The sequence below is a fragment of the Schistocerca nitens genome, chromosome 1 (genome assembly GCF_023898315.1).
Source record: "Schistocerca nitens isolate TAMUIC-IGC-003100 chromosome 1, iqSchNite1.1, whole genome shotgun sequence".
NCBI classification, from domain to species: Eukaryota; Metazoa; Arthropoda; class Insecta; order Orthoptera; family Acrididae; genus Schistocerca; species Schistocerca nitens.
This window is the reverse complement of record NC_064614.1, coordinates 705546142-705559833: the sequence shown is the minus strand read 5'-3', so window position 1 is coordinate 705559833 and position 13692 is coordinate 705546142. Positions and strand designations below refer to the sequence as shown.

The following is a 13692-nucleotide window of genomic DNA, read 5'->3' as shown; positions in this document are numbered from 1 at the left end:
TGAAGAGTACATGATTACTCGTGGGTATGGCCTTAGGAAATCCACCCCCCCCCCCCCCCCCTCCACTCCGCCCTCTCTCCACTTCCCTCACCACTTCCACCGCCATTTTCTTCCATTAGAGAAGACATGTGCACGTTATTTGTGGAGGTTGCTTTTACTCTACACTTCACACAGTATTTACCTGTACACTCGATAAGTCACCCTACAATATATGATGGAGAGTTCTTCGGGTGATATTGAGAACATTGTTCTAATTTTTAAAGAAATATATTTGTAGACCTCACATTTTGATTTTGAGGTTGCCACTTATTAAAAGCACATAAAAGTACTGTCACCAAGAGCAGTGAGTGCTATTTGCACAGTCCAAGCTGACATTCGTCGCATTGATCAATGGGAGGCACTGTAATTGGCAAATTCTTTCATGGCCCCTCATATTAGCCACAGCACTGACTGTTGACTTGGGCTGTGTGAGCAGTATTTTATATTGCAATGTCATAATTTATAGGGAGTAAACTGTACCTATCTGCTCCAATGTGTACAGTCCTAGTTTGTTTAAAGGTGTATGATTCATTCGTCTGCTATGCCAACATATTTAGATATAATAAATAAAAAATTTAAATGTGCTAAACCCTGAGGGAATTAGGATGATCATTGGGGCCTGTATAATTAGCCTTTTTCTCAACATCTGGGTTGAAGCTGGTGAGCCACCACTTAACGTCAGGTGGTAGCCTCTCATTGGGGAAAACCCATGAAATACTGTACGTATAACAAACATTTCATACCGCACTGTTCATTTTCACTTGTGAAAGGATCTTTTGTTTTTTTAGAACTAACAATGGGAGCAAGAGGGGGTATTATTATTAAAATTTTCATTGTTTGATTATTTTCAACCAAATTTGTCTCATAGCGTCTGAGCACTCGAGATGTGGTTATCATGTAGCTAAACAAACTACAGTAAGATATTTTAAGATGTTTTTCAAGCATACATAAGTAAACCACATATTTAGAGAAAAACATCTTATGTGGGAAGCAAATTTTTTTGCCATAGTGTCTGTTTCTGAAAAAAGTAACTTAAATAATTATCTACATATAAATGTTCCGTTTATTATAAAAAGAAGTAAATGCAATATTATAATTAAAATTAATTTGACTAATGCATGTGAGGGGGTTAGAGACATGAGTGTTAAATGTTTTTAAAAATGTAATGAAGTGTCGCTGTTTCAGATTCTGCGTGATTAAACTGACAGTTAATATCATCAGAGTATTCAATATTTTCTCCTTAAAACAGATCCTGACATTTTTTTGAGGGTGCAGGCTCTGATTTGTTCTATATTTTTAGCCAAAAGTGAGACGGACGTTGAGTGCTGTCTGTTGATAGTATGCTTGTAATCCTTCGGGCTCAGATTATAATTTACAAACGTAAGAGGAATCTATGAAGAAAATGTCAACATTTGTACCCTTCCAGTATCACCAGTGATATTACACATTATAGCTTGGGAATGTAGCTCTTCCCTTTCTCCCCTTCAGAACTAGCATACGTATGTCCACATAAGTGATGTTCATTTTGCAGAGTAGACACAGTAAGAGAACTTTATTCAGATGTCAGAATAAAAATACTTTTTACCATGTATATGAGACTCCTCTGCTTCCTGGCTCTGAGTCAGCAAAAGGTGCGAGACTGTGAGTGAATTATTTTTTCTGTGGTTCATACTAATTTCTGCATTGGAAGACTACTGAATGGCCATTATGAAGATTGCTGAATGCTTTATTTGATTTTTATGTACTGTGATTGAATTCTTTGTGCTCAAGTGATTGCTGAAACCATTTCTGGTCCATTGTTGGCTCTACCCAGTTTTATCCCTTGAAAAAGAAAGCATTAATCCACAGAGAGGGCAGAAAAATAGGAAATAGGAAAATCTTGTGGAAAGACTGCAATTGAAAGCAAATCTTACATATCCTGCACTACTCCTCTCCCTGTCTGTCTCTATGTAGGGTGCAGTATCCTCTATATACTCCCCAATAAAAAGGATCAGAACAAGTATATGCACTGTATTTAATTGACTTTGATTGACCTACTTTTAAGATTACAGAATTACTACCAGTGTTTCAACAAAAACATTTGGTGTTATGACCATTGATTTTCTTAATGCAATGGCTTCATTCATATTCATGTTGGTTAATACTGTTCACCCTACATGCTGCACTGTAGATTGTTTGCTTTGGTATTTCAATTTTTGGTATCAACTGCTTTGAACTCAGATTTATTTATTATGTGTGAGGCCGTGTATCATTGCCTGAACTACTTCAGATAAAGTTGTATGGTGTGGGAAGCGACTGTTGGCTCTGTGACTGAGGCTTATGTTGTCAGGTGTCAGGATGATATTGATTCACTTTAACGACATTCCATTACACATATATACTGTTTTGGAATGCAACAGTATTATGAAAAGGAAAGTTGCTACTCACCAAATAGCGGAGTTGCTGAGTCGCAGATAGGCACACAAAAAAACTGTCACAAATAAGATTTTGACCAGCAATGCCTTTGTCAAAAATAGATCTCTCACACACACACACACACACACACACACACACACTAAATCACACAATCAGATGCAACTTGCTCAAACATGACTGCAGTCTCTGGCAACTGAAGCCAGTTGCCAGAGGCTGCAGCCATATGTGTGTGAGTTGCATCAAAATAAAGTAATGTGTATCTGATTTTGGACATTTGTATGCTCAAGAACTACTTTTTCTTTGCAGTTTTGAAACAGAAAGCTGCTAGAGGTGACAGCAACATTATCCCAGGAGGTGGTATGAATGTTTCGCAGCAACAACAGCAACAGCAGCAGCAGCAACAACAACAACAACAACAACCACCACCTCCTCAGGCACAGCAGCAACAACAGCCCCAGCAAGTTCTAATGCCTGCTTCCACGGTTATTGCTGGCGGAGGGAACCCCCTTTCGCTGGCAGCTGCCACTCAGTGGCTTGTTGTGGCACAGCAGCAGCAGCAACAACAACAGCAGCAGCAACAGCAGCAGCAGCAGCAGCAGCAGCAGCCATCACAGCAGACACAGCAGCAACAGCAACAACAAACACCAGCAACCATAACACTTGATGCATTATCTCTTCAACAGAACCAGTTACAAGAACAGATTGTCCAGAGTGAGCAAAATTTAGCTGCACAACATACTGTAAGTACATTGTTCACTGAAACATGTAACTTCCTCTGTAATATGGCAGTATATTTTGCAACTGTTCTACACACAGCGCTCTCACAGAACTGTTTCTTTAGTTCCTTTTGTAGTCACCTTCTGTAAGACAATTCCACATCCATGTTAATAGAACGGAAGATTTTTCAGAGTGATCGAAGACAAGAGTTTGTGCAGAGTCCCTTATCCTATCATCAGATTTCCCCTTATAATTCCCCTGTACATCAGTTACCATATGTTGAAATCAATATATTCCAGCTGCTGGAGAACAATTTTAGAGAATAATGAATGTGTATCATTGATGCACGTAAAGTTCTGGTTGAAAATTACTAAGTATTTAGGAATAAAGGAGACCACTGACCAAAAGGCACAAGTGCTGCTTCTTCGATAGGCACATATTTGTCTCCCTACATTGTGTTAGCTGGTAGTTGTCTGAGCAAAATGTAGGGAGACAGGTGTGTGTGTGTGTGTGTGTGTGTGTGTGTGTGTGTGTGTGTGTGTGTGTGTGTGTGAATCTGCATGCATGTTTTTCCTGCAGCTAGAAAAAAGAAATGCATCCCAAAAGCCAGTCAAGCTCCATACCTTTTGTTTGTGTGCCTGTCGAAGATGCAGCACTTTTGCGGCCTTCCAGTGAGTCGTCTGCTTTATTCCTGAAAGTTTATCATTCTTTTGTAAGCACTTTTCATTTTTATGTTCAGCACTCCTTTCTGGAAGGTGAATGTGTAACAGACTTTACTTTTCTGTTTGAAATTCTAGACAAATGCTTGCCAGCTGAAGTACATTCTGCTGTTAGGGTGGGGTGAATAGGGGCGGGGATACTTGATTGTAAAGGTACTGTGTTAAACAGTATTGAAGTAGATCTATTGGAAACTGTTGTCGCAACTTATGTGTTGAAATAAAATATTTATCTACAGCAGTGACACACTTTAACCTCTACCATGTAATACCCTCTAATTTCTAATGATTAGTTATCAGACTGGACACATGTACTCGCTAACCAACCAAGTGACAGACAACATTATGCAGTAGAATTAAAATATTCGCGTTGGGCAACACTGTGACAATGAGATCTTTTGCAATTCTGCTCTCATAAATAATTACTTAAATAAGAGATTAGAAGCTAATTTTAGATGGAGTATCAACAATTACGAAAAGGATGGATTGCTACTCACCATAAAGAGGACACATTGAGTTGCAGACAGGCACAGTGAAGAGACTGTTGCACACTGAGCTTTCAGCTGAAGCCCTTTTCAGGAAAGAAAGGAAAACACATGCATGTTGGCACACAGACATGTGCATGTGCCTGCTTGTGTGAATGTCTTTTCGTTGTGCATGTGTGCAGCTCAATGTGTCCTCTTTGCAGTTAGTAGCAATCTATCCTTTTTATAATTGCTGTTACACAAGTAATTACATTAGTGTAAGTGTTAGTGTCATGTCAAAATAAGGTAAAATTGTGTAAAAAGTATATTTTCTTATTGTGCCTCCAACCATAATTTTAGACCTACATTTACACATGAGAATTGTATCAGAATAGTAACTTAAATTTCCTTGTAATTTGTTTCATTGCCTCTAGCATCAGAATCAACCAACTATGTGAGATAAGTGTAGAAGTTGCCTAAGATCAATTAAACCAAGAGTGTTCTGTGAATCTTACAGGCTATTGTTTCATCAGGGTGGAAGCAGTGGGGAGAGAATGGGGTGACCAGTGGGACTCTCCCGTAGAATTGTAGGTTATGCCAGAAATACTGGAAAATCAATGAACAGGAGGTGAAGATATGTGGCTTTCAGTCAGAGTTAAAAAGTGTAAAATTTGAATTATGACAGCTGTATGGGGAAGGGGTGTTAGGGAAAGATGGCAAGCAGAGAGCAAATGAGAAAATTCTGTTACCAAATTTGAAATTCAGTTAAGCAGTAGATTTTGCTTGTTACCAGAACTGGAGAAGGAAGAGCATTGTACAGATGTAGAGAAATGAAAGGTGCAGTGGAACAATACTCAGGAACTTAGATTAGTTGGGTGAAACACAGAAAGAGTTCTGCTGCTAGGTAGCAGACATGGGAGGGCTGTAGGCCACCAGCTACAGGATAAATTAGATGTAGGTCACCAGATCACGAGTTTTCAATAACCAAGTGTGAGTCTTAGGCAGGTAATGGAAAACTTAAGACAAATTTGTAAGGATTTCAACAAAGATAATTAGTTGTTAGTAGTTGAGGGAGGTGGAAACAGTCTGGCTAAAAATGTAAAATACAGGCTAGTAGTAGCCTGGACAAAATAGGGACAGCTACTTAGCTCACAAATGTTGGTTTTGTCTGTGGCACCGTGACTAGCCCTGAGTTAACTCTGCTGTGAAGCAAGTAAACATGGAGATGAGGGGGTTACATTAGATGGATGCAAGGTCTCATATTGGTGCTGTTACAGTAACTGTTAGAAGAAGATGGGGAATACAGGGTGATTATAATTAAAGTTAAACTTTCGAACCACTGTAGAAAAAACACCAATGGTCAGAATGATGTCAAATTGCAATGGAACATTATCGGAGAAGGGGGAAAACATATGGCAGAAGAAAAATAAATAGTTACAAAATGTAACAATAGATGGTGTTGTACGTGTCATAATTTAATAGTGGTCGACTACGAATGACAGATGAATCATACAACAATGCCTAAGGTGTATGTTTGATGTTAAACGAACTGTACTACTCAGTGTGCATGGGTGTACAGGTGTGATACTGTTATTTACGTAAGCCCATCCACCATGGGAAGGTCATATCACATTGGATGGGAAAAATTGGTTTTTAATTGTCCTGAGGCCAAAAACTGCATAAAATGCATCACTCACATTGGTTTTTAATTGTCCTGAGGCCAAAAACCACATAAAAAGCATCAATCATGTCGGTTTTTAATTGTCATGAGACCAAAAACTGCTTAAAAAGAATCAATCTGATTATCAATTTCCATGTGACTGGCACCAAGCATGTTCAATATGCTGTCCACCATTTTTTGCAACAAGGTGAAATCGAGAAACAGCATGTTCCACAACTGATCGAAGTTTTTCCGGGTCACATTCAGAATGTGTTGCGCAATGCGTGCCTTCACTGCAGCTAAGTTTGCAGTTGGTACACTGAACACAACATCTTTCAGGTAGCCCCACAGCCAAAAGTCACATGGATAAAGATCAGGTGATTGGGGCGGCCAGGCTCTAGAGAAATGGCAGCTGATAATTCTAGCATTTCCAATACGGCGCTTCAACAGCTGTTTAACTGGATCTGCAATGTGCGGAGGCAAGCCATCTTGCCTAAAAATGATCCCATCCACACATCAACACTGTGGGAGAGCTGGAATGATGTGGCTGCGCAAAAGACACTCATAGCACTTACCATTGACGGTACAGGTAACAGGACTAGAAGCACGTGTCTCTTTGAAAAAATATGGCTGTATGATAAATGATGTCGCAAACCCGCACAACAGTCATTTTTCAGGATGAAGTGGCACTGGTTGATTTGCATGTGGATTTTCAATTGACCATATTCGACAATTCTGTGTATTGACATATCCTGTCAGATGGAAGTGGGCTTCATCTGTCCACAAAATCTTCCACGGCCAATCATTGCCCACTTCCATGCGAGCAAGAAATTCTCTTGCTGGCAGGTCAACAGGATGCAACTCATGCACAGGGGTAATTTTGAATGGATAGCAAAGAAGGATGTTTCGAAGGATTTTACACACCACGCTCTTTGGTATGTCCAATGTTCGGGCAATTCTCCATTCACTACATGTTTGCACACCACCATTCATCTCCTCCTGCATTTCTGTGGCCACTGCTTCCACTGACATTGAATCAATTTGTTTCCTCCCTCTACCAGGTTGCACACCAGAAGAACCTGTCTTCGATTTTTCAAATCATTTTCTCCTTGGCGATCATCGGACCGACGCCTTTTTTCAAACCCATCATTGTCAGGACCTTCTGCAGAGTGTGCACAGTCGTCATTCTTGTAATACAGCTTTACAAGCAGAGTGTGATAATGCATTCAGAGTCATGACAAATGTCGCAGACCTGAAAGGAGGAAAAATCGTGTACCCGACATGTTTATACCAACTTCAGTGGGTCATGTGCATGTCAGATGTTTTCATTTACGTATTCTGACACATACAGTGCCATCTATTGATCAATTTTCACACTATTTTGTTTCTTCTTCCATACGTTTTCCTCCTCTTCCAATAACATTCCGTTGCAGTATGATGCCATTCTGACCAGTGGTGTTATTTCTACAGTGTTTTGAAAGTTTAGCTTTAATTATAATCACGCTGCACTTCTCATGGTCTACATCTGAATATCAGTGGTAAGGACAAGTTAGCAGAAAACATAAGGGAGCCCACCAGCACACAACGACAAATACCTGTGTTTGGGGTAGGTGAGACACACATTAGGTCAAATTAAAATCTCAGACTGATAGCGTAAGGGAAATTAAATTGGCCGAAACTCCCAGTTCATTTCATAATAATAGAGCAAAAGCCGACATCAACTTGCTTCATCAAAATATTAGGAGGTGAAAAATACAATAAATTAATTGTTAATTTGTTTGCAACATCTTAGTAGTTGGAAAGAAATTAATGCCTTCTGTCTGTCTGAACACAATAAAAGAAATAAAAGCCCAAGGGGAGGAATTTAAAAAGTTAAATGGGTTGTCTAATAGTATTACAACTCAAGGGACAAGCGTTGTCAGATTTAAAAAGACAAGGGGAGGAGGTAGCTACAGAAGTAGTCAGTATCTCTAATATAGAAGAGTCCTTATTAAATTTACATAAGGAGTTGCAGATTACAATTGTAAAACAGTGTGATTTAGTCAGGAAAGAGGTTCAAGAACAGTTTAAAGATGTAAACAATAAGAAGCTACAAATAAAGGAATTGTGTAATCATGAATTAGAAAGTGTATATAATCAAAACTCAGCTACACGAGGCTGAGTAAGGGCTTTAGTACAAAGTAGAGATTTTGGTGAAGTAATTGGTGCCTCAGATGCTTTCATTAGTCTGGAGGAGCACCTACAAGAATTAGTTGAACAAAAGGCACAAGAGAAAGTTGAATCCGCTGGTGCTGCAACTAATTCTTTGGGCCATACTGTTGAACATTAGATAGTATACGATGATCGTAAACCTAACAAGGAACAAAGTCAGTGTGAGGTCACAAGTTCAATCTTTAGTAAGGCTCATTTGAATATGTTGTGTTAATAATTATGACAGGAAAACAATTAGCTTCTAATGACTCACCATGTGCATCAGGAGGATGACAGAAAATCAATGTCTGGGAGGTGCAAAGATCCACACTGTCGGATGTATGTATTGCTCTTCACAAAATGGACATTGTTGACATTAAAGAAATTTTCGAAACAAACCATTTACATGTACCATGAGTACAAAATGAAAATTAGCGTGGCACAGTGATCACAAAGGTTTGCATCATCAAGATAAAAGGCGGACTCCTTGGGAGTTACAAACTCTGCAGGATATTGAGCTAGGTATCCACTCTTAAAGAATGTGTACAGAATCATATTGGTGTAATGGGGTAATGAGAACTGATGGAATGTGATGCAATGCAACTGCCATTTTACCACTCTTGCTTGCTGTGGTGTAAATAATGCTTGCTGTCCTTACAAGATCACACACATGAGAAAAAAATCATATGGGGAAGAGCATCTCCAACTCCTTGCAGCACAATAAATAACTTTCCAGACAAATTACCATGCAGATTAACAGTCGGCATAATTGTGTGGGGATGCGTTAAAAGATTGATGTTAATTGATCTTGGATACAACTCTCTTGGTTCCTACCTGCAATTTCCAGGGTTCTTTTCATATGCATTTTCTTTTCAAATCCTGATTGGTCAGAGTTGAAAACAAATTCCTTACAAATGATAGGATAAGTTTGTTTACTATGTTTCACTGGAGATGAGAGATTTGTGGCTCCCTGACTGACAAGGATGATAGACTAAGTGGCTCGACATCTCTTTCAGTATCACTTTCACTTGTTAAGAATGTATCATCATCAAGGTACTCCTCAAGTACATTTTCCACACAATCAAGTGTATATGACACCACATGTTCCACTGACTCGTCATCTGGAAATACTAATATTTCATCTGCCACTCCTCTCCCACTCTGAAAAAAATCCTTGGTTTCCTTTCTGACAAAATATCAACTTTGGTAACCATTGTTGCAGATATAATGCAATGTTTGCTTTGTTTACTTTTGCCATTGCTCTGCTTTAAATGAACACTGTAGGGCTGTAGTGATTTACTCATCGCCTATGCGGTTCAGCTACACTCCATAGCCTCGTGGTGTGCTCACTGTTGGACATCACCAGTACTGCCTCATGTTGCCATTAGCAGTTAGTGTTGTGATTGTGTGGTAGACAGTACGTTGGGTGTCAAATGCCGTAAACATCGTTGGTGTTTTGTGACTTGCACCCAAGGGGTTCTGTGTAAGTATGTTAAATATTTACCTTGTAAAGAATATGATGGTTACAATGATTTGATCTTTGAGAGCAGTGTATGTAAATATAACATGAGCACAGCTGATGACACTAATACAATTTCTTATGTTAAGGGCCTTTGTGATAATTATGTGAGCATTAAGGACAATCTTAATGGAGACTTTAAGTCCTAGATATTTAGTATGTAAGATACTAGGCCAAGTTTTGGCCTTGAAGGGAATAAAAATTGGTGGTAGTGGACAGTACAGTACGTCACACTCACTACATTTTGTAGATTCACCAGTTAAAAGAACATTGTTTATTAGAGAGGCTGATAGAAGAAATTTATGATGAATTTTCTCTCCTGATCCGGGAGGAGATTGTAAGTTTTAGGGTAGAGAACATTTGGAAGCAGTAGGGACGCAATGTCGCTGATGACCTGGTACTAGACTGTATGTTGTATTTACTTACTTCAGAAGAGTTGTATAAATGTTTTCTTTATGTTAAGCTAGGTTTATTACCAGTTGCCTGATGCAATATAGCAGTCTGCTTGTTTATTTATCTATTTAATATTAAGTGATGAATAGAATGGGCTCAGATGATTCCTGAGTTCCAAATTATTTTGAATGAACTAACTCGTATATCTCCAGGTTTGTCACCAGTAGAAATTATGAATAATGCTTTCGTTGGTGAACCACCATTTAAGTTATTTAAATGGCCACCTTCAACAAAAATACTTTGAAAAAGTGATTACATTTGTGTTCCAGGTTGACAGTTTAGTTAAAGATTATAATCCTAGTTCTATCTTGCTGAAGGAAACAAACAATCTTTTTCCACGTCTTAGGGAAGTCTTCTAGATACTGGGTCTTCCTCCTCCAAAAGCAGTATACTCAGCAGATTTGGAGATAGATCAGGAAAAGGGATTATACAACATTGACATATTAAAGAAATTCAGACCCCCAGGAGAACTTGTGAGCTTTGCAGATTCGACAGAGTTAACTGTTTTACTAGTACCCATTTAGTTTTCTCTGAAGCAGTTTATCTTCCACTGTCATAGACCAACATTGCAGTTGCCTTTCTTTCCCCAAATCCCATTCTTGATTTTTCATTTTCTTACTTCTCTGACAGGAGTACCTATTCTATCATCCCTCTTTCCACATTCATATGTATCTGTCGCTGAAACCCTTCTTTTCCGCAGAACACATTGTGGTAATCACGATCAACTAATGTATGATAGCATGGGACAGTGACACACATATGCCGACAAAAGAAAAACACAGTTAATTGATGCAGACAGTATGTTTGGTGGCCATACAAACGTTAGTCACGTCTCAAAAACAGAGTGGATGGGAATAGAAACCATTACATAACTGAAGGCAGTTATGACATGCTAACATGTAAGTAAAAGAAAAGAAGTAATTTGGCAAGCAAATTATCTTGCCGATATAGCCAAGCCTTTAATTATCTGTAGTGAAAGCGTGCTATGAATTGTTTAACAATTGATGCAACGAAAGTGATATGGAAGGCTCAAATTCTCTTAATGCAAAGTAGAGTGATTGGTTAGCTATTCAGTTGATGTGTCTTGTCTTATATGAACTAGATTGATTAAACAGACATTAAGAGCAAACTTAGAGAAGTATTTTCAATAGAACTTGACAGGCTACCCGTTAATATATAATGAGTTCTTGTTTGAAAGGATGGAAAAGTACATTTGATACATTTGGTTCCTGTCATTCATAGTAATGTTTAGGGGAAAGTGAAGACCATATGGAGAAATGGTAAAAATAACACAGGAAGGATAATATGAGAGGAGGACTATTATAAGATGATTTAATATACATAAGCTATGGCTTTGCAAGGACAGATAGAAAGATACAAATGAAGAAGCCAGGAAACCCATGTTAGGAATAATTAGATATGGTAAATAGGCCATGAGGAAACTTCAGTATTGGGAGTGTAAAGATAGGCTCAGAGGCTGTGCATATGGTTGAGGAATTAGGGTGGGGTATACAAATTTTTATGTAGGCATTGGAAGAGAAAGATAGGTGAACCCAAGGAAGGGAAGGTCTGTTCCTTGGTCAGGTGAATCCATGTATGGAATGACGAGAACCATTTTTATGTATATAGGGATTAAAAATACAGCACTAACAACAAAATACAATAAGATATTTATACAATATCTTCCCATAGAAGAAGGTGTAAGTGCAGCTCTTACAGAGGTAGGAAGCTGGACAGTGATGGTTAGTCACACAATTGAAGCGTTCTCCAAAATAGTTAAAGGCTGAAAGACTTTCCTGGGCATTGATGATTCTATGAACTGACATTTCCACTCTTGGTTGACTTACCCCAGATCTGAGATTTGAAATTGTGTAAAGTCCAAATGTAACTCATTACAGTAAAGATGGATCCAAACAAGTTTTGTCTCAGTAAATTTGAGAAACATATGTGGTTGTGATCAGTGAATTAAAAGAAATCATAAATGTAATGATAGGCTGAGTAAACAAGGCAAGTATCTCTCATGTTCTGATCTACAGAAATGAAACAATGTACATGTAATATTATTACATGATTGTACAAAGGCAAGTCTCATACACAAGAGAAATGAAAAGCGAAAGGGGAAAAACTGTTTGCCAGTTGATATTTTTAATGAGCGACAGTATCATGAATCAGGCATACACTCCTAACTTCAATTATGTTAAGTGTGAAAGAATCCTATTATAAAGACACTCTTATCTTTTAACTAAGCAACCTGAATTATGTAGTATATATATTTTCACTAATGGAAATGGAAAAGGGAAGAGGTAAGTCCTTGTAAAGTCCAAGATAAGGGAAAGAGTATGTGAGAGATGATGAGTCGATACATAAGTTACAAAGCAAAAGAATCATGAAGGTGATGGAGATTTTGGAATATATATCATTAAGTAAGGAGCACTGTACAGGATAATGGTCAAGTTTATCATGGGCAGATAAATATTCTCTAGTTATAAAGTATCAACAGAAATGAAATATATTTAAACATGTTTTGGTTGTTTTAAGAGGTATAAAGGGGTTTAGTCTTAAGGGACATTAAGGACTGACAATAATAATAAGAAAATCAATATGTAGTCAGCAAATACGTGGTTGACCTGTTATTTAATAAATTGTATGCTGAAAGTACTTTAGGCTATTCAAGTAATACAAAGAAGTGTGCCACATCATCTGCGTGGGGAGAAACTACAATGATAGTCCTGCAGGGTTCAATCATTGGCCCACTACCTTTTTTGCTTTATATTAATTATGTGCCATTTCATTTGAATCAGGAGGCAGAATTAGTCCTGTTTGGAGATGATACAAGCATTATTGTGAAGCCGAACAAAGGAACATCAACAGAGAAAATAGTAAATGATGCTTTTGTGAAAGTTAGTGAATGGTTTTGCACAAATGAGCTAGCTTTATACTTAAATATGTAGTTCACGCAGTTTTGTTCTTTGGAAAATATCTCACCTCCTTTTAATTGTGTGCACCAACCAGAAATAATAAACAGGATAGTAACTCGTAAGTTCTAAGCTGTACATATTGTGGTTCAGCTACTTTTGTCATAAGAATTACTACCAACTTTAGGGATGTAGAAATCCGTACATTAACATATGTTCACAGCTTGTGGTTTAGTGGCTAGCATCACTGTGGACTGGGTATTTGTGTTGTCTTAGTAATTTCATCTCATCTTCATTGATGCGCAAGTTGCTGAAATGGCATCACATATAAATATTTGCAACAGGTGGCCAAATAGCACAACAGGATCTCCTGGCCAGTAATGCCACACAATCATTTTATTTCAGTTAAGATATTTTGCATATTTTCATCCATTGATGTCTTGTAGGCTAATATTTTGTAATCACTCATTGCTAAGGCAAAAAGTGTTCAATGCACAAAAACAAATACTTGGAATTATGCGTGGAATTTACACACATACATCTCTTTAAAATAAACAGCTGGGAATATTAAACACAGCCTCACGCTACATTTATTCGGTTAAGA

General features: G+C 38.1%; 1 protein-coding gene across 5 annotated transcripts in view; it reads left to right on the top strand.

Moving 5' to 3' along the window:
• The window catches only part of LOC126259741 (calcium homeostasis endoplasmic reticulum protein), a 335568-nt gene that overhangs the window by 14507 nt on the left and 307369 nt on the right, over positions 1-13692 (top strand). For all 5 annotated transcript variants that reach the window (XM_049956747.1, XM_049956756.1, XM_049956740.1 and 2 more), the window contains one exon: positions 2761-3194. In XM_049956747.1, coding sequence (XP_049812704.1) covers positions 2761-3194 — 434 coding nt within the window. The remainder of the gene's footprint in view (positions 1-2760; positions 3195-13692) is intronic.